Source organism: Electrona antarctica (genome assembly GCF_951216825.1).
Source record: "Electrona antarctica genome assembly, chromosome: 8".
NCBI lineage: Eukaryota > Metazoa > Chordata > Actinopteri > Myctophiformes > Myctophidae > Electrona > Electrona antarctica.
In genome coordinates, this window is record NC_136789.1 from 33058960 (window position 1) to 33084779 (window position 25820).

Below are 25820 nucleotides of genomic sequence, written 5' to 3' on the forward strand. Positions count from 1 at the left end.
TGCCGTAGAGGTTTTGTTTGTTTATTGTTTCAGCAGCCTACTGAATGTAGTTTTAGAGGTTTGACAATATGTCGCCATAGACTCAAGAATGTAAATGAACTGTAGGGAAATTTGAAGGAAAAATGAATTTGAATTAAATTATGTAACTTAAACTATACTTCATAAACTATACACTTCTTAAACTATACATGTCCCCCCTCTGAGCACTTCTGTCGGATATAGATAGAATTTATCCATAGAATCGCTCATAATTGCTAGAACCATCGCTTTACTTTAAACATTTTTAATATTACCTAAGCTATTTAACAGCATCATCATCCTATTAACACTAAGCTATTTTACCCTATTCGTCACTTCCTCCTGCCAGTCTATCTATAATTGAAACAACGTGCTAGGTATGTTTTCTGCACGCAGATCTGCTATTTTTAAAAATCCTTTTCTATCTTTCGGTACATTTTTTTTCCCTAACTTCAAATAAAATGATCTCACATCTATAAAGAAATAAACTAAGGATAAACACATCTAGGAATACATTTTGAAAAACACACACTAACAATAAACTTTCTCCGGTAAGTAGGAAGGCCGACTTGGTTAAATGGTTTTTAACTGTTAAATCTTGTTCATTGAAAATAGCTGATCCACGGGTTCACTCAACTGATTTCTTAAAATAAAATGCTAGTATTTACATGACTCGTAACTTAAAATAGTATTTACATAGTATTTACATGACTCTGCTGTATATGGTTTACACTATTATTGATATATTTATTGATATATAAATAAACACCATGATCAACTAGACATTCAAATTGAACCTCATAGCTTATCATACAAATGTGTATGCGTCTTAATTAATTGACCAGTATGCTTGCTGCTTGATTGTTTGATGGAAAGTCCAGATAATAAAAATCCTTCCTTCTAAAGTCCTCCTCCGTCACATAATTGCATGGACAAGTCCCTGTTTGAAACAAGGATGCCGGCTGGAAGCGACAACTGTTTACGCCCCTTTTTGGGATATTACAAGCCATATTCTATGTACAAAGATGAAGCTCGCACTTTCAACACTGGTAGTGTTGCTAACAGTAATGAAAACACAATCGGATTCAGAAATCCGGTTGCACAGGTATCTGACCATTGTTCATACAGGAAAAAGACTGACTATAATGCAACAGCAGCTGTAACCATGCACCGTCAGTGACAGTGCATGTGTGTATTACGCTATGTTACTGAACTGTGGAGTATGCTGCACTTTGTAAAAATGGCAAAATATAACTCCTAACGTTGTTGAAGTGGGACACATATATCCCCCTGACTTATTTACAAAATCATTCCTGCATCCCAGGACTCATTTACTTTTAAAAATTACTCTTCTAAGAAATTAAAAAATTACTGGACACATCTAGAATCAATTAAACACATCTATAGTTAAATTAGAAGATAGTAAACACATCTAGTTAAATTCAGGAAGAAATTTTAGGAAGATAGTAGAGCATTGAGAATCTATTTACATCACTGCTTGGAATCAAAAAGTGAAATGCCTGACCCCGTTCTCTAGCTGATTAAAGCAGATAGGAGTACAGGCCTAGTAGTTAAATGTTGACAACAAAAATGAGTCAACAGGGCATTTGCCATGAGTGCGAATTATCCAAAATAATAATCATCACCAGTCCTCGTGGAGGACAGTAACGGTTCACATTGGTTTAAATTCTAATTTTGCTCACAACACATCTTGCTGACCAGAGACAATGTTTTATGACAGGGACACCTATTAGGGGACCTTCTCTTGCCCCCCCTTAAACACTGATGCCTGTCAATCACACTGCTACTCTGAAAATGAGGGGTGCAAATGGACACTGAGCCCCCACTGTTATTTTAACAGCTGTGATCAGGCTATTTCTGCGGACAAGTTTACATTTTGCGTCTGAAAATGCCTATGCTATCTTGCCTTAGGCGTTGGGGGGGCTGGTGAACTAGTCAAGCCCAATGATTTAGGTACCCCTTGATATGTGAGTCTTACTTACAATATGAGATACTCAGTAGTATACGGTATCTATCTGCCTGTGTTATATATATTCTTCAGTGCTCCTGGGCACGCATGGGAGGGAGACATGACGTCATGCCATCCACCGTTTCCGTAACAACAACTTATTTCTTACTTTACTGTTCCATATCTATGTCGTATATTACCTATTTGTTTAAGGGTGCTACAGTAGTATTTACGCATTTTAAATCTACATAATTAGTCAATGTATAAAGTCGAACCTTGTGTGCTCATGCCAATTCTTTATCCCTATTTGCATGATGTCTCTGAGTGGCCATTGACCACTCTGCATTAAACATTACATAGGGAATCACCCCCTATTTGGCTGTGGGTTTGTCTGATTTGACCTATTTGTTCATTAATATTACGTTTGAATCAAGACCAATTTACTACAAAATTTGTGAGTCCTAAAACTCCCTTAATTCAGTTGTCTGATAGACTATTGACTATAGGAAAGTTGTATGATCATATTGACAAGCCAAAAAAGTATCTCATCAAGCTTGACGATTCCCCCCGCTTAAAGGACAGTGTCTTGTTACCCCCGTCGTAAAACTGCTTCTTTTAGGCACCAACAATGTCAACGCCGTCACCATGCACCAACGGAGGTGACGAAATCAACACCATGAATGACGCCAAGAGACTGTGGCCCAGGGGAGCTTATCCATAATGCTGACAAGAAATAGCACTTAGGCTCATATGCCACTTTACTCACCCAGTCACTGCGAGACCACCAACGTAAACCACCAAATCACAATCGCACACCGCCTCAAGAGATGCCCAGTGTTCAATCACATGAAAGGAAAAAGAACAATCATTAGTCCATCAAGCCTGGAATGTTTCCTTTTTCACAAAATCCTCCATTGTCCCTCTGTCCGAGTGCCTCCTGTCACTCACGTCCATGTTCACAAAATGTCACTTTTCGGAAAACAGTCCTTTCCCGTGTGTTGGGCCCCAAACCAACACATGCATATATCGTTCAAACATCAAAGTGCGGAAGCAGTCTACTGACTGTACATGTGACTTATTGACCTCTCTTTTAGCAATCGTGCGATGTGACAAGTGGTGCACTCAATGGTCCAGCAGTACCCAGGTTACGCAAAACACAGTACTACTCATTTATATGTCTGGTGAATCAACTTGGCCAATAATACCCTTTACATATCTAATTGCACGTCACTCACACTAACGTATGAGTTCTGTGTCTCACTTCAAGTTTTCTCATGAGGGAATTGCGCTTGTCCATATGATCAACTCAACACAACTCCAAACCATGTCTTCCCTAATGGATGACCTGTCAGTATATGGGACCGTAATACTCATACGCATGTAGTTGAATACTGTAATTACTGGTTACTGTGTAGATTATGGTTATTACAAATCATACATTAACCACTCCAGCCCTATATAAATTTTTTCCATGTTGCAAATAACTAATTTACAAGAACAACACATTGTGAGCTCGTAGATCTGCTTATTTTACAGTTATTTTATAATTAAAAATGAGACATTCTGCTAAATTGTTTTAGTTTTATAGTTTCTTAAATACAGCCACAGCTAACACTAATTTACTATTAAGCCTAAATTTGAATTCTGGACATTTACTTGCTACAGAGTATTCCTATATCGTGTATGTATAAGTAACACATTTCAGAACCTTTCTCCACCACTCATATTACTGTAATAATAGACTTATTTACACTCACCAGACTCCATGTGTGGCCACTCAGGGCAGCTGCTGTCAATGGTGGGGGAGAAGAACGGGGCTACTTAACACAAACAGGGGTTCCTATCTTGACTGGGTAAAACTACGATGACAGTTACAAACATTACCTATTGTAAGGAGTTACTAATTACCTATACATTTCATGCTTTGAGTATAATTTTGCCTATCTATTTAGTCCAAATATAAAAAGTGACAAAGCACAATTACACTCAACTTGCCGTGACTCTGGGAAATTGTTATATTGTCATTACATTTAAAATAAGACGTAATAAGATAATATATATGACCATGATGATCAGCTAACCACGTTACTGTTTGTTAATTATTTTGAATACTTGGACCTTAAAACAACCCTACTATTAACCATCACTACTATCTAGCCTGCTATACTGCCAACAAGACAGCACTTACTGGGATGTGCGTACCGGTAGACCTGCTATTTTGAGTCTGCCGCTGACAACTGCTAACTGCTTTCCTACTAACCATGGGTGGTGACACTTAACTAAAATACCAGGACTACATTCTTCATACTTACTTGTTCACAACGCCACATTTATACTAGGAAATCACCATTTGACTTTTCACAAAAATAGTATTTTCCGTTCATCCACACGTACGTCCCACACACTTCCATTCCATACTCAACATTCCACATTCCACATTCCACATTCATACCTGCTGCTCGAGTCTTACGCGTTACCAGAACCTATGAATTAATCTCATTATACAATTTGCTGTTTCACCATTCTCTTTTAATCTTCCCTGTGGGCTGTTTGGTCCCACCAGGAGAGAAAAGAAAGAAAATAACGGTGGACGCTGTCTGTATGATTTCCTATGCTATTCCCTATCCTACTGATATAGGCTATAGTTTCTCTATATAAATGTCTATGAAAGACTGTTACCACTCGGCAACGATGAAATACGATGAGGAGGGACTGTCACCAGCTCCTTTAAATACGATGAATACAATGAGGAGGGACTGTCACCAGCTCCTTTAAATATGATGAATACGATGAGGAGGGACTGTCACCAGCTCCTTTAAATACGATGAATACGATGAACTAGTACTTTGTACGGCTGCATCTCTAACAACACAGCCTCAAAATACAAAATGTTGTACATTGAGTCAAAACACTCTTACCCCAAAGTTCGTTTAGGTGTTGTCCCTGTCGGACCAGCATCTCAGATCCACATGCACAGCGCTATCATCTGAAAAAGAGAATGCTGACGGACAGTAGAAACACCCTGCTCGCAGCGCCATAATTGTAGTGGGATTATTACTCCTAACAGAGACTTTAAGAAATAATCGAGGTAGAGAGTGGACTGAAACAATGTCACGTTTATTACAAGGAGTGGTCTGTACCAGCCCAGGGAGGTGCACGGATGCAAGCCTCCTTAGCTGTAGACATCAGTCTCTCTTATACACAGTGAAGGAACACAAATACATTTGAGGTGTGGTCAGTGGACATGGTTAAACATGGGTCTTGGGTAAGAATAGGTCATCTTGACAGACAATCAACAGGTGGAAGCCTTGCTCCAGGCAGTGTAGTATTTTCTGCCACTACACCTGTTCTGACAGCATATGTTGATCTGACCTCATCAAACCCTGTACACTCAAGACATGCTCCATATAGCCTATGGCCAGACCTCATCAAACCCTGTACACTCAAGACACTGCAACCGCTGTCACCCTTAGATCTCCATATATGGAGCTGACCTGTTCTGACATTCCATATGTTTTCTGACCTCATCAAACCCTTTACACAATGATCTCATGATCTTGTGCCACCCACTTTTAGAACAAATATCAAAATTCACCTTCCACAACACTGCCACTCAGGTGTGGAATGCCTTCCCCCCTATCCTCAAAACAAGCAAATCACTGGTTTCCTTTAACACTTACAGCGCTAGTTTATTGACAAATTATGATATAATTCACGCCAGCATTTTTCCCAGTTGAGCTCTTATTTTGAAAAGCCACATTTCCAGACTTCCGGAAGTGCACATAAACTAGGAAGCTAAACGGATGCTGGACAGCTCTTGTTTACCAAACGGATCTATGCCGGTGCACTGGAGGGCTCCACATCGCCGGCTCTGTCCCATGAAATAAACGTTGTTTTGACCAAAAATGAATAGGAGATACAGGCGATTGAAAGAAACAGATAGAATGGATTATTATGGTTCCGACGATCGCTTGGTCTTTAACCAGACAAAATTCTCACATGTCTCCACCCTTCTCCGCTCCCTCCGTCGCTGCCCACACAGAATACAAAACTCTGATGCTGGCATTCAAAGCAACTAAAGGTATGGCACCCCCATATCTTGCAAGTCTGATCGAACCCTACAAACCGTCCCTCCCGCGCGCTCAGATCAGCCAACGCAGGGAAACCGGAAGTACCTTCACTAAAAACACCGGGACAATTCTCCACACGTCCCAAACTCTTCTCCCTTCTGGCTCCAAAGCTATGGAATGCACTTCCCATTACAATCAGAACTGCAGCCTCACTCCCAATCTTCCGCCGTAGTCTGAAAACCCACCTCTTCAGACTCCATCATGGCCCGTAGCACTTACCCTAGCCCCTTAGATAGCACTTTATGTAGACTTAGATAGCATGTTATACAGACTTATAACATGTTATGTATAGACAGCACTAGAATTGCATGTTAAGTAGTCATTGTACTTTATAGTATATATCTATAGTATAGTATAGTATAGTATAGTATAGTATATATATATATATATATATATATATATATATATATATAGTAGGGTGCATCAAAATTTGCAAGTTTAACCTCCTGATCTGTTCCTTTGATAAAATGTGCCACTTTTAAGAATGTGCAAAATATTTATATATATATGGTGATTTACAGGTCCAACGCAGCATGTCAAATTTGGGTAAAAGTGCAATTTTCGGTCATTTTATAACTCCCATTTTCTATTAACATAACACGTCAATTCATCAAGTTTACAACAAATAGTTTTTGAGAAGATGTTTTTGGAAAGAGCTAAATGTGTTTACTTAAGAATAAACATTACATTTTCATTTAAATCATCACTGAAAAATGTTTGAAAATGGAGTCTTAGTCCTTCACTGTGTTCATGTTCAACTGGCGCTTGCAGCAGCGAAGATTGGGCTGCTCACAGCGATAATGCTCAACTGCTTGCAGGACCTCTGCAGATCTTGCTCACTCTTCACTGCTGCCACAAACTGTTGTGAATTTGACCCCATGCTCGGCGCAGTCATTGACAACGTTGATAGCACACACATTCACCAGTCACCACACCTGCCTGGAATGATAGCCCAATCCTCTGGTAGCCCAATCCTCTACATTGAGTGAGATAAATGCTGGATCGATCTGCAGCCGGTGTATACCGAACCAGCAATCTGGGTTGGCAATGTCGGACAGCCTGGTGGTCGGCGAGAGGACTGGAAACGTTGGCTTGCACCAGTGCCAAAGCGCTGCTGTTAGCATGGGAAGATCATCCGGCTTGTTATCCAAGATGGCATCCGCAAGTACACGTCACTCTTCAGCTGGTACGTTGGTGTTGAAGAGTGCCAGGGGCAGCATCTCAGCAGTCGGGTACCAGAGGTGCCTCTCCAGTGCTTTCATGGCTGATATTGCAATGCCCTCGTCAACAGACTTGTAAGCAAGTGTACAGGTTGTGGTAGAGTGTGAGGTCATTCCATGCAGCATCTACGGCCGAGTCTTATGTCACTGGCTACACGGTTGAAGATCACACCAATGCAGCAGCAGGCTGCCTTCATGTGCGCCCTGATCACAGAGTCGGGCAGTAATTGTGAAATGATTTCAGCATCATACACAACAGTAGATCGATCACAGCGCAACGTGCTGGAGGCTGTCAATAAAGAACACCACAAGCAGTGGACACCACCTCCTATGTGCACCCTGCACTGGGACGGCAAGTTGACACCGACGCTAAGCAATGTGAGCCAGTTGGAGGAGCGTTTGACAGTGGTGGTTGGAGATGCAGAGAAGCTGAAATTGCTTGGCGTGCCAGCATACAAAGGGTAAAGACGAGGCGTGTGTAGAGATCATTGCCAGGCTGACATGTAAGCTACTGCAGGAGTGGTGCTGTGCCGACCAGATTGTCAACATGGCATTTGACAACACTGCATCAAACACAGGCCATCTCACAGCAGCCTGCATTGCCATCCAGCTCTCACTTGGTAGACCACTGCTCTGGCCCGGTGCCAGCATCACATTGGTGAGGTGATCCTCAGCCACATTTTCACTGGCCTCAAGGTGGAGTCCTCACGCTCACCAGAGGTTACCTTGTTTAGGCATCTGCAGGATTGCCGCACAAATACAGTGACCCATTGTACCGCTGCATTACGCCGAACAACCGTTCCTGGGCAGGTTACGTGCTGAACTCACTGCATGTGCTGCGGCAATGATAGACTACAAGCGAGGCGACTACCACGAGTTTGTGCAGCTGTGTCTTGTCTATCTGGGTGCAGATGATGCAGCACAGACTCCAGTAAACTTCCAAAGACCGGGAGCGCTGCACAAGGCTATGCTGGAGCGGCATATGGCCTTGCTTCCCCAGGGCACCACCACCACACGGCAGCAGGTGCAGAAGATTCGGACGTTTGCCAACTTCATTACGCACATCTATGCAACATGGTGGCTGACCTGTGACACGGCCGTAGATGCTGCATGGAATGACCTCACACTCTACCACAACCTGCACACTTACAAGTCTGTTGATGAGGGCATTGCAACATCAGCCATGAAAGCACTGCAGAGGCACCTCTGGTACCCGACTCCTGACATGCTGCCCCTGGCACTCTTCAGCACCAAGGTGCCAGCTGATGAGCGACGTGCACTTTCGGATGCCATCTTGGATCACAAGCCAGATGATCTTCCGATGCTAGCCCCACAGCAGCGCTTTGGCACTGGTTTCGGCAAGCCAAAGTTTCCAGTCCTCTCGCCGACCACCAGGTTGGCTGACCTTGCCAACCCAGACTGCTGGTTCGGTATGCACCAGCTGCAGATCGATCCAGCATTTATCTCACTCAATGTAGAGGATTGGGCTACCAGTGCATCATTCCAGGCAGGTGTGGTGACTGGTGAATGTGCGTGCTATCAACGTCGTCAATGACTGCGCCAAGCATGGGGTCAAACTCACAACAGACTTTGTGGCAGCAGTGAAGAGTGAGCAACATCTGCAGAATGTGCTGGAAGCAGTTGAGCATTACCGCTGTGAGCAGCCCAATCTTAGCTGCTGCAAGCACTGGCTGAACATGAACACAGTGGAGGACTAAGACTCCATTTTCAAACATTTTTCAGTGATGATTTAAATGACAATGTAATGTTTATTGTTAAATAAACACATTTTGCTCTTTCCAATAACATCTTCTCAAAAACTATTTGTTGTATTTTTGATGAATTGACATGTCATGTTAATAGAAAATGGGAGTTATAAAAGCACCGAAAATGGCACTTTTTGGCATTTTACCTAAATTTCACATGCTGCGTTGGACCTGTAAATCTGAATGAATTTTCCCCAAACTTTGCAAAGATCATTTCTATAGCCATTGGAACAAAATTCCAAAAGAACAGATTGATAATTTGTTGTAAATTTTTTTGCATTGAATTTTGATGCACCCTAATATATAGTTTCAGTTTCATTATATAGATATTCCACTGTTACGTTCTTAGCTTACGCATGTTTCATGATAACTACTTTTTATGTAGGCTATGTGACCAGAGCAACCACTCGAGGAGACTGCGAAGTGCCGCACCGGCAAACAACATTCGGCCAAAATGTCCTCTCAGTACAGGGTTGTGTAAAATGGAATGGACTTCCTCTGCGTATGGACTTCCTCTGCGTATATGAGGACTGCGGATGAAAATTAGCAACTGTGCTATATCCGGTGTATTTACGTCCATGTGACGTCCATTAATATGCATTGTCCTGTCCAAATAAACAAATAAAGTAAAGTAAAAGTGATGTATTGCCATGCTTTTTGTTCTTGCTTAATGTAAGTCACTCTGGATTAAGAGCGTCTGATAAATGAATACATTGTAAATTGATCTAAGATGGGCGACCCAGTGTTACGAGCTAGCAACCCGATGCTAACGGTAAGTAGCATTATGGCTTGATCGATCGAAAGCGCTATACAAGCGCAATTGCCGTTGATCTATGGCAATGGCGTTAATTTTAAGCGTAGGGATTAAATAATAGTGTTTAATTGACGTTCACTGGAATGGCGGTATAAGTGTTAGAAAGGACTGAAAATGCACCTGTCACTGTCATCAGGTCAATAGCTGTCCTTTTGGACCAAATGTGCTTTACTGTACCCTGTACTGTTTGCCTCTTATTGTCTAATACAATTATCAATCAATCAATGTACACTCAAGACAATGCTCCTGCTGCCACCCTTAGATCTCCATATATGGAGCTGACCTGTTCTGACATTCCATATGTTGATCTGACCTCATCAAACCCTGTACACTCAAGACACACTCCATATATGGCCAGTACAGAATTCATTCCATATGTTGATCTAACCCCTCCATGCCAAAGTGCCAGCGCTCGCCCAGCAGTCTGCCGTCACCCAGGAGGATGCGTGCTTCTCACCCAGTCATGAGTTGTCACCATCCTAGTTGGCTTTGTTGTCATGAGTTGTCACCATCCTAGTTGGCTTTGTTGTCATGAGTTGTCACCATCCTAGTTGGCTTTGTTGTCATGAGTTGTCACCATCCTAGTTGGCTTTGTTGTCATGAGTTGTCACCATCCTAGTTGGCTTTGTTGTCATGAGTTGTCACCATCCTAGTTGGCTTTGTGTTTGTTGTCATGAGTTGTCACCATCCTAGTTGGCTTTGTGTTGGTTGTCACCATCCTAGTTGGCTTTGTGTTTGTTGTCATGAGTTGTCACCATCCTAGTTGGCTTTGTTTTTGTTGTCATGAGTTGTCACCATCCTAGTTGGCTTTGTGTTTGTTGTCATGAGTTGTCAGCATCCTAGTTGGCTTTGTGTTTGTTGTCATGAGTTGTCAGCATCCTAGTTGGCTTTGTGTTTGTTGTCATGAGTTGTCACCATCCTAGTTGGCTTTGTGTTTGTTGTCATGAGTTGTCACCATCCTAGTTGGCTTTGTGTTTGTTGTCATGAGTTGTCACCATCCTAGTTGGCTTTGTTCCTCTTACAGGTCTTTAAATAAATACTTTATGAAACGTCTATGGGAGAAAAGAAAATTGGAAATTGTCTTCCGGGCTTGAAAAATAGCTCGACTAATGCTGGCTATTTAGTTAGGACCCATTACAGTGGTGTTCGATACGAACTTAACCGGGATATGGAAACCTCCAATGAAAAGCTCTATAATTTGCTTGGCCAGATATTCCGTCCTATCCAACTGACTCAGGCCAAAGATATTAGAGGATATTCTGCCCCCTTAAGTCTCTGACTGTAATCCTTTTATACTTTTTAGTTATATGTGTGTCATAATGACAATGCTATCCAATCGCATATGACGATGACACACGTGTATATCCCTATATGGGGTTCCCATATTAAACTGATGTCAGCATTGGATATTTCCATTATCTCCACATATGGGCTATAAATTATCCTCATATGTTTGAGAGCCTTCGCAACAGCCACCCCCAGATTTCCCATGGAAATATGTAAAATATCAAGAAGGCTTGAACAGTTCGCCCATTGCAAGCGTACCTGGCCCTTGGGCCACCCCATCGAAAGCGTACCTGGCCTTTGGGCCACCCCATCGAAGGCGTACCTGGCTGGCCCTTGGGCCACCCCATCGAAAGCGTACCTGGCCCTTGGGCCACCCCATCGAAGGCGTACCTGGCTCTTCGAGCCACCGCATCAAGAGCGTACCTGGCCCTTGGGCCACCCCATCAAAGGCGTACCTGACTCTTCGAGCCACCGCATCAAGATCGTACCTGGCCCTTGGGCCACCCCATCGAAGGCGTACCTGGCTCTTCGAGCCACCGCATCAAGGCCCTTGGGGTGCTACTACCGTACCATGCCTGATGACTGTTCGTCTCCGGTTATGCTCATGGTCATTTCTGCAAGAGTGACCGTCCAGCCTCCTTGCTGGACTACTTCGGTCCCTATGAACCTGGACTTCTGGTCTGTCAGCTTGCACTTTCATCTCGATATCCTATCGGTGAACAAAGCCTCTGCCGTCCTCCGACTGCTCCAACATCTATGGGAAGGTTGATATAGCTCCGATGCCCTTGCGTCATCATGCTGTCCAGACAATGCTCTCATGATATCCACCAGAGCGTTCCGCTTCCGTCCTCCGACTGCTCCAACATCTATGGGAGGGTGGATATAGCTCCGATGCCCTTTCATCATCATGCTGTCCATACAATGCTCTCATGATGTCCACTAGAGCGTTCCGCTTCGTTACATTGCCATCATCTATGGGAGGGTTGATATAGCTCCGATGCCCTTGCATCATCATGCTGTCCAGACGATGCTCTCATGATATCCACCAGAGCCTTCTGGCCCTAATGACACATGAAGCTCTAGGTGAAAGCCTTCGTTAAGCTCTAGGTGAAAGCCTTCGTTACATTCATTGCCACCCCCAGATTTCCCATGGAAATCTGTACCATATCAAGAAGGCTTGAACAGTAGACCCCTCAGGCCACCCCAATACAAGCATACTGAGGCTTGAACAGCAAACGTCAGCCATTCTTCTTCTTCTTCTTCTTCTTGTAGGTTTCCGGCAGACTGGATGCCTTATTGGCACATTGCTGCCCTCCACAGGTTGAGAGTAACTCTCTTGCTTACATCCCATTACAAACTTAAAATAGTTCCCCCCGTGCTCATCACAGCGTGTTCCCATTTCCCACACCACAGTCAATTATTCTTTTACTGTCCGTTCTCGTTTTCTATGTCTGAGTCGGTGCAACGCCCTCTCTGAGCATGACATCTAGTTCCTCTTCCGTAATTTCATCAACATCCAGGAACCTCCTAGCAGCATCTAGCACCATTTTGATGCGTTCCGATTTCCTCTGGATTTCAACGGCACAGTTTATGACCATCGCAATAAATGCGAGGAATCGTTTCTTGTCAATGCAGATGCTATTTTGCCCCATTTTCTCCACCACATCCTCTTTCTCTGCCCCGCGTTCTTTCTTCTCCAGGTTCTTGACCGCGTCCGCATATGACAGACCTCCCTGCGTCCTCAACTGCTTCACCTCCCCTTCCTTCTTCCTTCTTGCACATTTTGCCGACCCTGCGTTATGTTCTCCTCCGCAGTGTACACACTTTGGTTCGATTCCCTCTTCTTCACATTTCCTCTCTTCACACTCAGCCTCTCCACATCTCCCACATCTGCGTTCCGCCCTGCACACAGCAGCAACGTGTCCATAGCCTTGACAGCGGTAGCACCTGAGCGGTGCTACTTCGAACGGCCGGACTTTGTAGCTCACGTAGCTCACGTAGTCACGTAGTCTGGGTGAACTCTGGTAGTTCACCCAGAATGTCGAATGTCAGACAAATTGACCCACTTCCCTCGAAATTTCCGTCTCTCCGCCTCATCCTCTTTGCCTCGCACACCCCTTCAACCTTCTCAAACAATCCTGGAAAAACTGACTTTGGTACGCTGCTGATCACTCCCTTCTTCCTTGTTTTCTCTCCGAGTTGAAAACACTTCACCCTTGTCGTTGCCGTTCCGTCATCCCACTCGTCCATTCTCAAAAGCTTCTTAATTTGCCCCTTCGTTCTGCACTCAATTATGACCATTCCACTCCGTGTTACCCTCACTGATCCGATTTCCCCAACTTTTCCCACCAATATCTTCCCCACTTCATGTGGGTCGCTGAACACTCCGTCTCTCCAAGATACCGATATCATGCCAACCACATTATCTTTCGTTAGCGTTTCACTTCCCGAGCTGGATTCATCCCTTCTCCTCCTTTTGTTCTTGTCTGTTCCTCTCTTATCTTCTTCCATTCGTATCTCGCGCTCCGTCTCCGACTCCGTCCTCCGACTCGTCGCCATCTCAGCTGTCCCCGTTTCAACGTCAGCCATTACAATTTACAATTTACAATTTAGGCATTTAGCAGACGCTCTTAATCCAGAGCGACTTACATTAGGCAAGAACAAAAGTATGGGAATACATCACATATATAAAATGCATTTATCAAGAAACATGCGTAAGCTAAGAACGTAACTAGAACATATCTATATAATGACACTATACATATTAAATATACATATATACTATACTATGCTATACATATGTACTATGATGTGCTATGACTACATACAATGCAATTATTGTGCTGTCTACATGACATGCTATAAGTCTGTTTCAAATGCTATCTAAGTCTAAAAAGTGCTATCTAAGGGGGTAGGATAAGTGCTATGGGCCATGATGGAGTCTGAAAAGGTGGGTCTTCAGACTACGGCGGAAGATTGGGAGTGATGCTGCAGTTCTGATTGCAACGGGGAGTGCATTCCACAGTTTTGGGGCCAGAAGGGAGAAGAGTTTGGGACGTGTGGAGCGTTGTCCCGGCGTTTTTAGTGAGGGTACTTCCAGCTTTCCTGCGTTGGCTGATCTGAGTGCGCGGGAGGGTTTGTAGGGTTCAATCATGCTTGCAAGATATGGGGGAGCCATACCTTTGGTTGCTTTGAATGCCAGCATCAGAGTTTTGTATTCTGTGCGGGCAGCGACTGGGAGCCAGTGCAGGGAGCGGAGCAGGGGGGAGACATGTGAGAATTTTGGCTGGTTGAAGACCAGACGAGCTGCGGCGTTTTGGATCAGTTGGAGAGGCTTAAGTGCACATGCCGGTAGGCCAGTAAGGAGCGAATTACAATAGTCAAGTTTTGACAAGACTGTTGTCTGGATTAGGAGCTGGGCTGATTCCTGGGTGAGGAACGGTCTAATTCGTCGTATGTTATAGAGTGTGAACCTACAGGATCGAGTGACAGCTGTGATGTGAGTTTTAAACGAGAGCTGACTGTCCAGGACAACACCAAGGTTCCTGGCTGTTGGGACAGACGTTACCAGGGCGTTGTCTACGGAAATAGTTAGCTCCCGCATAGGGCAGGACTTAGCTGGGAAGAAGAGAAGCTCAGTCTTGTCTGGGTTCAGCTTGAGCCATTCAGGCCACCCCATTGAGGGCATCCAAGCTTCCCGCTTTCTTCCTTTGAGGTTACGGTGGGTCATAAAAACCTCAAGATCAAATCACATGCCACCCATTAAGGGCGTTCCCTGTCAATGGGTCAGCCAACACATGCAGTTCCAGTTTGAAGTAACGCCCTCTTGACCGTATCAAGGGTGGTCCACAACTTCGGACCCATGCTTCTACAGCACCACGCCACCACCTCGACCCTGGCGTCTACAACACGACACCATCACGTCAACCCTGGCGTCTACAACACAACGCCATCACGTCAACCCTGGCGTCTACAACACGACGCCATCACTTCAACCCTGGCGTCTACAACACGACACCATCCCGTCAACCCTGGCGTCTTTCAGGGAGGTGATCATGTCCAGTGCTCTCTCTCTCTCTCCTGCACATCACCAGTGCTCTCTCTCTCCTGCACATCACCAGTGCTCTCTCTCTCCTGCACATCACCAGTGCTCTCTCTCTCCTGCACATCACCAGTGCTCTCTCTCTCCAGCACATCACCAGTGCTCTCTCCAGCACATCACCAGTGCTCTCTCTCTCCAGCACATCACCAGTGCTCTCTCTCTCCAGCACATCACCAGTGCTCTCTCTCTCCTGCACATCACCAGTGCTCTCTCTCTCCAGCACATCACCAGTGCTCTCTGGCACTTAGGCCACCCCATTGAAAGCGTCTCGCCAGACCTTCACCAACTGTGTCTTCCTGGTGAACGAGACCCTCGTCGGATGTTGTATCTTGCTGGTGAACGAGACCCTCGTCGGATGTTGTATCTTCCTGGTGAACGAGACCCTCGTCGGGTGTTGTATCTTGCTGGTGAACGAGACCCTCGTCGGATGCTGTGTCTTCCTGGTGAGCTGGATCCTCGTTGGATGCTGTGTCTTCCTGGTGAGCTGGACCCTCGTCGGATGCTGTGTCTTCCTGGTGAGCTGGACCCTCGTCGGATGCTGTGTCTTCCTGGTGAGCTGGACCCTCGTCGGATGCTGTGTCTTCCTGGTGAGCTGGACCCTCGTCGGATGCTGTGTCTTCCTGGTGAGCTGGACCCTCGTCGGATGCTGTGTCTTCCTGGTGAGCTGGACCCTCGTCGGATGCTGTGTCTTCCTGGTGAGCTGGACCCTCGTCGGATGCTGTGGCTTCCTGCTCCTCGTCGGCTGCTGTATATTCCTGCTCCTCGTCGGCTGCTGTATCCTCCTGCTCCTCGTCGGCTGCTGTATCTTCCTGCTCCTCGTCGGCTGCTGTATCTTCCTGCTCCTCGTCGGCTGCTGTATCTTCCTGCTCCTCGTCGGCTGCTGTATCTTCCTGCTCCTCGTCGGCTGCTGTATCTTCCTGCTCCTCGTCGGCTGCTGTATCTTCCTGCTCCTCGTCGGCTGCTGTATCTTCCTGCTTCTCGTCGGCTGCTGTATCTTCCTGCTCCTCGTCGGCTGCTGTATATTCATGCTCCTCGTCGGCTGCTGTATCTTCCTGCTCCTCGTCGGCTGCTGTATCTTCCTGCTCCTCTTCGGCTGCTGTATCTTCCTGCTCCTCGTCGGCTGCTGTATCTTCCTGCTCCTCTTCGTCCTCGGTAGATTCCGCCATCGGTGGTATGTATATCTATCGTAGTCTTGATGTCCGAGCCTGCTCTGCTGTCCAAAGAATCGATTCCCATGCCGTTTTGAAGATGAACTCTCCTGTCTTACGCCGGGTCCTTCAATCTCTGCTGGACATGGAAATCCCACAACGTCGGGTCCCTGGCATCCAACCAACTGATGCCCAGAACCTCCGGAGCCCACCTGCTCCGAAGGCGAAGTGTGTCCCACAACGTCGGGTCCCTGGCATCCAACCAACTGATGCCCAGAACCTCCGGAGCCCACCTGCTCCGAAGGCGAAGTGTGTCCCACCACTTCGGATCCCTGGCATCTAACCAACTGATGTCCAGAACCTCCGGAGCCCACCTGCTCCGAAGGCGAAGTGTGTCCCACCACTTCGGGTCCCTGGCATCTAACCAACTGATGTCCAGAACCTCCGGAGCCCACCTGCTCCGAAGGCGAAGTGTGTCCCACCACTTCGGATCTAAGGCGAAGTGTGTCCCACCACTTCGGATCCCTGGCATCTAACCAACTGATGTCCAGAACCTCCGGAGCCCACCTGCTCCGAAGGCGAAGTGTGTCCCACCACTTCGGTTCCCGGACATCTAACCAACTGTTGTCCAGAACCTCCGGAGCCCACCTGCTCCGAAGGCGAAGTGTGTCCCACCACTTCGGGTCCATGGCATCTAACCAACTGATGCCCAGGACCTCCGGAACCCACCTGCTCCAAAGGCGAAGTGTGTCCCACCACTTCGGATCCCTGGCATCTAACCAACTGATGCCCAGAACCTCCGGAGCCCACCTGCTCCGAATGTGAAGTGTGTCCCACCACTTCGGGTCCCTGGCATCTAACCAACTGATGTCCAGGACCTTCAGAGCCCACCTGCTCCGAAGGCGAATTTCCCGAGCCCGTAGGCCCTGGGGCCAAATGATGATTGTTGAAGCGCACCTGCTCCACAAGTTCTTCCACCTGGTGCCGTAACCTCCTGGATCCTGGGGAAGCCGTCCCATCACCATCCTCCCCAAGTTCTTCCAACTGGTGTCGTAAACTCCTGTATCCTGGGGAAGCCGTCCCATCACCATCCTCTAGGGCCTCCGACATCCTGTTACTGCAATACGCCCTAATCCGGCTCGAAGGACCATGAAAAATAGCTCGACTAATGCTGGTTATTTAGTTAGGACCCATTACAGTGGTGTTCGATACGAACTTAACCGGGATATGGAAACCTCCAATGAAAAGCTCTATAATTTGCTTGGCCAGATATTCCGTCCTATCCAACTGACTCAGGCCAAAGATATTAGAGGATATTCTGCCCCCTTAAGTCTCTGACTGTAATCCTTTTATACTTTTTAGTTATATGTGTGTCATAATGACAATGCTATCCAATCGCATATGACGATGACACACGTGTATATCCCTATATGGGGTTCCCATATTAAACTGATGTCAGCATTGGATATTTCCATTATCTCCACATATGGGCTATAAATTATCCTCATATGTTTGAGAGCCTTCGCAACAGGGCTGCTCGTCGGGGGCGGGACTGCAACGCTCTATATAGTATATAATATAGTATAGTTACATATAATTATTATTTTCATGATTTTTTTAAATAATTATTTTCATGATTTTTTTAATAATCATTTTCATGATTTTTTAATAATCATTTATTATTTTTTAATAATTATTTTCATGATTCTTTTAAAAATCATTTTCATGATTTTTTTATAATTCTTTTCATGATTTTTTAATAATCATTTTCACAATTAGAATGAAGAGTTAATTAGAAAGAAATACATAATGTTTCAGTCATTGAGAAGAAGTTAAAAACTGTGTTTCTTTTCTTTTTTTCCCCAACATTGGTGTCAGATCCTGAGTCTACATGAGACACGATCTAAAATGTCTCAGTTGAAAAGCAGGGAAACAGAATACAGTCACCCCAGTTGTACTTATATTGGATTAACATACTCAACCATACAGAATGTACAAAAAAAGATTGCATGCATTCAAAATAGTTACATACTTTAATAAATAATTATTTGTATTTAATATTTTTATTTTATTTTATTGTATCTTATTTTTTTAATTGTAGGTTTCGTTTTTACTCTTTTCGTTAATTTTATTATCAATAATCTTGACATGTACTTACCGTCATAGTTCCATTTTCGTACGTGTCCTTTGGGTCAAAGGTCATGACAGTTCCATAAAAGTTGTTCTGTTGGGTTCGTCCACGCTGAGCTCCACAGAGCAGCAACACCAACACCGCTGTCCAACTCCAACACACACTCATGGTTACGGAGAGAATGAAACATATACTCTGCACTGGCAGGTTTTATACACACACACACGCACACGCACACGCACACGCACACGCACACACACACACACACACACACACACACACACACACACACACACACACACACACACACACACTCCATGGTAAACCTCCACCCACAGCCAGTCTCAGCCTTGTCTCAACTCTGATCAAAGTTGGGAGGCGTCCTTTGGTTCGACATATCATTGGTTTGAAGGAGCATTTGTCCGAGGTGCGTTAAGGATCGGGAGAGGGTTGGGGTTAGGTTTAGGTGTGCTGCCCCGTGGGAGGTTAGGGTGAGGGTGAGGGTTTGAGGTAGGTTGTCGTTCGGACCAAACGCATGCACCCATCAAAGTTAGGTGTCGTCACATTAAACTATTGTGCCACTGCAGTCAATTGGCACGCATGCCCTCGATTCATTGTGTACGTATCGGTTTTCACTCTCAAGTTCCTTGTTGCAGCGTTCCATACAATTGGTATTTTATCCTTGACGTTTCCGTGAGGAGGATTCAACTTGACACTACCTTGCCAAATGGTTCACGTAGTACTTGTTCTCGGGAACACTGTCCTTTGAAAAACCATAATAGCCATAATATCTCTGCTGTCGGGAGGAAACCTCATAACTCCAAAATGTTCATTTTTCAGGAAATTAGGAAAACCTTATGTTTTTAAAACAAAGCAATACAGCCTCATCAAAGTTGGCATTGTGACTTTATATATTGTCAATTACTTCCATGAGTTAGTTGCTTTACCAGACATTTTGAGGGTCCAATGGAGTTAAGAGGTTTTGTCCAAAGCACTTTTTACTACTTTCCATTGGTTCAATATTTTAACACACAGACGTAAAGGGTGTTCAATAGCACTGATTTATGAAACAACAAACAGAGGTAAAGGGTGTTCAATAGTACTGATTTATGGAACAACACACAGAGGTAAAGGGTGTTCAATAGTACTGACTGATTTATGCAAAAAAAAAAAAAAAAAAATGGAGTCATGAGGTTTCCTCCCGACAGCAACGATATGATGTGCAATACACACCCACTCACCTCTGCAGCTAATATGATGTAAAATACACACCCACTCACCTCTGCAGCTAATATGATGTGCAATACACACCCACTCACCTCTGCAGCTAATATGATGTAAAATACACACCCACTCACCTCTGCAGCTAATATGATGTAAAATACACACCCACTCACCTCTGCAGCTAATATGATGTAAAATACACACCCACTCACCTCTGCAGCTAATATGATGTGCATTACACACCCACTCACCTCTGCAGCTAATATGATGTGCATTACACACCCACTCACCTCTGCAGCTAATATGATGTAAAATACACACCCACTCACCTCTGCAGCTAATATGATGTGCAATACACACCCACTCACCTCTGCAGCTAATATGATGTGCATTACACACCCACTCACCTCTGCAGCTAATATGATGTGCATTACACACCCACTCACCTCTGCAGCTAATATGATGTGAATTACACACCCACTCACCTCTGCAGCTAATATGATGTGCAATACACACCCACTCACCTCTGCAGCTAATATGATGTGCATTACACACCCACTCACCTCTGCAGCTAATATGATGTGCAATACACACCCACTCACCTCTGCAGCTAATATGATGTGCATTACACACCCACTCACCTCTGCAGCTAATATGATGTGCAATACACACCCACTCACCTCTGCAGCTAATATGATGTGCATTACACACCCACTCACCTCTGCAGCTAATATGATGTGCAATACACACCCACTCACCTCTGCAGCTGTGGCTGTTTTCCAATGGAAGCACTGAGGAGACTCAATTATAATTATCCAAAACAATTAGAATTTGTCTTTGTGCCTTTGTAAGTGACTCAGTATAGTAAATACAGACAATGTGCAGCGCACACAGAGACTATGACAAGGTGTGTGCAGCACACACAGAGACTATGACAAGGTGTTTACAATGTGCAGCGCACACAGAGACTATGACATGGTGTTTACAATTTGCAGCTCATACAGAGACTATGACAAGGTGTTTACAATGTGCAGCATAGAGACTATGACAAGGTGTTTACAATGTGCAGCACATACAGAGACTATGACATGGTGTTTACAATGTGCAGCGCACACAGCGACTATGACATGGTGTTTACAATGTGCAGCATAGAGACTATGACAAGGTGTTTACAATGTGCAGCACATACAGAGACTATGACATGGTGTTTACAATGTGCAGCATAGAGACTATGACAAGGTGTTTACAATGTGCAGCATAGAGACTATGACATGGTGTTTACAATGTGCAGCGCATACAGAGACTATGACATGGTGTTTACAATGTGCAGCATATAGACTATGACAAGGTTTTTACAATGAGCAGCATAGAGACTATGACATGGTGTTTACAATGTGCAGCATATAGACTATGACAAGGTGTTTACAATGTGCAGCATAGAGACTATGACAAGGTGTTTACAATGTGCAGCATAGAGACTATGACAAGGTGTTTACAATGTGCAGCATAGAGACTATGACAAGGTGTTTACAATGTGCAGCATAGAGACTATGACAAGGTGTTTACAATGTGCAGCATAGAGACTATGACAAGGTGTTTACAATGTGCAGCATAGAGACTATGACATGGTGTTTACAATGTGCAGCATAGAGACTATGACAAGGTGTTTACAATGTGCAGCGCATACAGAGACTATGACAAGGTGTTTACAATGTGCAGCGCATACAGAGACTATGACATGGTGTTTACAATGTGCAGCATAGAGACTATGACAAGGTGTTTACACTGTGCAGCGCATACAGAGACTATGACATGGTGTTTACAATGTGCAGCTCATACAGAGACTATGATATGGTGTTTACAATGTGCAGCTCATACAGAGACTATGACATGGTGTTTACAATGTGCAGCATAGAGACTATGACAAGGTGTTTACAATGTGCAGCGCATACAGAGACTATGACATGGTGTTTACAATGTACAGCTCATACAGAGACTATGACATGGTGTTTACAATGTGCAGCGCATACAGAGACTATGACATGGTGTTTACAATGTGCAGCACACACAGAGACTATGACAAGGTGTTTGTCAAATTATTACTGAGGCCTTTAAAAATAAATGAATGAATGAGTTCCCATTTTGACCTGAGATCAGATTCTAAAAATGTCTTCTACATTCTGACAGTTTTCTGAAAAAGCTATGTTTCTGTCAGTCGTTCTTTGATTTTTCAAAAATAGCAGACCTCCAAGCTCGTAGCGCGCCACTCGGTGGCGCGCTATGAGCTTGTAGATCTGCCATTTTTCAATAGCTAAAGCATAACATAATGCTAACACCAAAAGGGGCATCAGACTCTGATGAAGAGCGTGTAGGTGGAAACGTTAGACATTTAACAGCCTATTTATAATAGCCTTGAGTTTGTAACACTTTCCTCAGTTTAGCTGATTGAGGTGCCAGGTGTAGGCGTGTACCTGCCAGAGAGGACCTGATTGAGGTGCCAGGTGTAGGCGTGTACCTGCCAGAGAGGATAGCCTCTCCTTTTTGAGGTGCCAGGTTGGCATTAAGTTAAACGAACAAAGGACTCAACCAAACATAATGAACCCTTATATTAGATTGGAACCGGTTGTATTGAAACGTAGAACCAGGGTGGGTTAGGTTACAGGAAAACAATCCTCCTGAAAACAAATCACCTCCTCACTTCTCCTCCCTTTTCTTTTAATTCCTTTTTTATCCCACCATTTTGTAACCCATTTTTCACCCCCTTGAATTATTCTTTAGATGAACAACACATCAAAGCAGATATATGCCTAAATATGGTTCTGTGCAATACTTTGTGCAATATTAACTTGCATGTGTATCATTTTATAAACACATTTTCATATTTGTTTAATTGAAAAGCTAAACTGAGAAAAAACACAATTAACATGGTACCAATGTTTTGTGAGCTAATAATCACTGTGTGCTAGCTTAGAAGCTTGACCTGTGTATTTAAGGTAAACTAATTTTGCAGTTAGGTAACCCTGGTACCTACATCAATCTCAGATCAAAAGACTGGCTACGGTGTGTAGTACCAGCCTTTAAATCCAAGGGGGGTAAAAATTGTCTTACTTTCTTTGGCCCCTGGTCGTGGAACGACCTGCAAGCCAGACTAAACTTGGCCTCGATAGTTCCCTTGAGAAGTTTCAAAAGGATCATCTTAACTGTACAATCCAACACCTGCACATGTTCGGATCTTCTGTACTAGCCCTCGCTGATGCCCAAATATTTATTGTTTTTGTTGGTTCCCGTCCACAAATGTACTTGTGTTTTTAGTGTACAAATGTTCTTGTACCCGGTTATTTATTAGTGTACTATTTCGTATTAGTATTATTGTATACTTTCTATAGGCTTCTGGAGGTATTTGTTCATGGAGTTATTATTTGGTTGTTGTAAAACTTGACATGTACAATGTACAGTGGCGTGCACAGACATTTAGAGGGGCAGGTGCTCAAGTTAAAAAAGGGCACCTTGTGCAGCGCGTGGAACCGGCTGGTTGCCTTAATCCATTTTGGGCGGGAACCCCTTTTGGTGTTAGCATTATGTTATGCTTTAGCTATTGAAAAATAGCAGATCTACAAGCTCATAGCGCGCCACCGAGTGGCGCGCTATGAGCTTGTAGGTCTGCTATTTTTGAAAAATCAAAAAAAAAAAAAGAGAAAAAAGTTTTTTTTTTGTTTTGTTTTTCAAAAGGGCACATTGCCAAAAGGGCAGGGGGTGCTCTAGCACCCCCTAGTGTCTATCTGTGCACGCCACTGACAATGTAGCGTTAGAAAGTGTAATTATGTATTCTGCCTCTTGGCCAGTTCCTGCTTGAAAAAGAGACGCAGTCTCAATGTGTTTTTACTGGTTAAATAAATAACAACAAAGAATCCAGGTGACTAAAATGTGACTGAAACTAAATGAAAACTATTGAAGAGACTAAATGAAAACTATTGAAGAGACTATGACTAAAACTAAATAAACTATTGAAGAGACTATGACTAAAACTAAATAAACTATTGAAGAGACTATGACTAAAACTAAATAAACTATTGAAGAGACTATGACTAAAACTAAATAAACTATTGAAGAGACTAATGACTAAAACTAAAATCTAAATTTGCTGCCAAAAACAACACTGGTATTGACACCTTTACTGAAGTGTGTAAGTACTTTTTTTTACCTTTGTCAACAGCGTTGTCAACCTCAACCGCCTTAATCGCACCTTTTTGCAATTACCTTTAAAATTTAGCTTGCAGTTGTTTTAGGCATGTTTACAATAAAGACAACCAAAAGAATATTTTATACAGCTTTGACTGCACAACTGTATTGTTTAAGTACATAACAAACCTATTAATAAAGTATTCAATCAAACATATACAATATCTGAATATAAAACTCTCCGTGGACAAAGCAAGCAAAGTGCTGTTAATAAAGTATTCAATCAAACAGAAAAAGTGCTGCTTAATAATAAAACATACAAATATATATATTTTTTTCTTCTGTATAGGCAAACAATGTGCTGATATAAAATGTGTAATTTACTCATTTTGTGTAAGACAAAATACTACCATTTTGTCTTAGTTTAAACCAGCAATAATACAGTAAACTCAATTAAAGAAAAGTACATTCTGTGAACACTGCATAACATTCTCTTTGTGGTGTACAGACACACAGCCCTGAAAGTTAGCATGTCCAGGTGCTCTGATGTGACTGGGTGAGGGCATGCACCTTGATTATTTTTTAGGTTTTTCATGTCCTATGAAAGCAGGGAATCATAGCAAAATAATGATGTATTGGTTAATTAGAGTGAATAGTTTTGAAACTAGTTTGAATAGTATTAGAACTGAAATGAGGTGCATGAGCATAGCACCTGCTATCTGTTACCAGACATTAGTGCAAGGACAGTTGCACTAATGCAAGAAGGCGTGCACGTATCCGCCTGGGTGACAGCAGACTGCTGGGCGAGCGTTGGCACTTTGGCATGCTGGGTCAGATCAACATATGCCTTTGGAGAAACTCACCTATGACCTTCACCAAAAGACATACAAATTCTGGAGCATGTGGTCACCCCTATGGAACTACATAGGAGCATGTGGTCACCCCTATGGAACTACATAGGAGCATGTGGTCACCCCTATGGAACTACATAGGAAACACATTCTGGAGCATGTGGTCACCCCTATGGAACTACATACAGACAGACACATTCTGGAGCATGTGGTCACCCCTATGGAACTACATTCTGGAGCATGTGGTCACCCCTATGGAACTACATAGGAACACATTCTGGAGCATGTGGTCACCCCTATGGAACTACATTCTGGAGCATGTGGTCACCCCTATGGAACTACATTCTGGAGCATGTGGTCACCCCTATGGAACTACATAGGAACACATTCTGGAGCATGTGGTCACCCCTATGGAACTACAGTCTGGAGCATGTGGTCACCCCTATGGAACTACATAGGAACACATTCTGGAGCATGTGGTCACCCCTATGGAACTATATATATAGCATGTGGTCACCCCTATGGAACTACATAGGACATTCTGGAGCATGTGGTCACCCCTATGGAACTACATAGGACATTCTGGAGCATGTGGTCACCCCTATGGAACTACATGGAGCATGTGGTCACCCCTATGGAACTACATGGAGCATGTGGTCACCCCTATGGAACTATATAGGACATTCTGGAGCATGTGGTCACCCCTATGGAACTACATAGGACATTCTGGAGCATGTGGTCACCCCTATGGAACTACATAGGACATTCTGGAGCATGTGGTCACCCCTATGGAACTATATATATAGCATGTGGTCACCCCTATGGAACTACATAGGACATTCTGGAGCATGTGGTCACCCCTATGGAACTACATAGGACATTCTGGAGCATGTGGTCACCCCTATGGAACTACATGGAGCATGTGGTCACCCCTATGGAACTACATGGAGCATGTGGTCACCCCTATGGAACTACATAGGA

The 25820-nt window shown here is 44.0% G+C and overlaps 1 protein-coding gene across 1 annotated transcript in view; it reads right to left on the reverse strand.

Annotated features, from left to right (window-relative positions):
* LOC306928719 (uncharacterized protein) overlaps positions 1–18753 on the reverse strand; it is a gene marked incomplete at both ends in the record, with an annotated part of 32936 nt that extends 14183 nt beyond the window's left edge. The window contains one exon of the mRNA XM_079508989.1: positions 18613–18753. Within this exon, the coding sequence (XP_079365115.1) occupies positions 18613–18753 (141 nt within the window). The remainder of the gene's footprint in view (positions 1–18612) is intronic.
* Positions 18754–25820: the final 7067 nt, after the last annotated feature.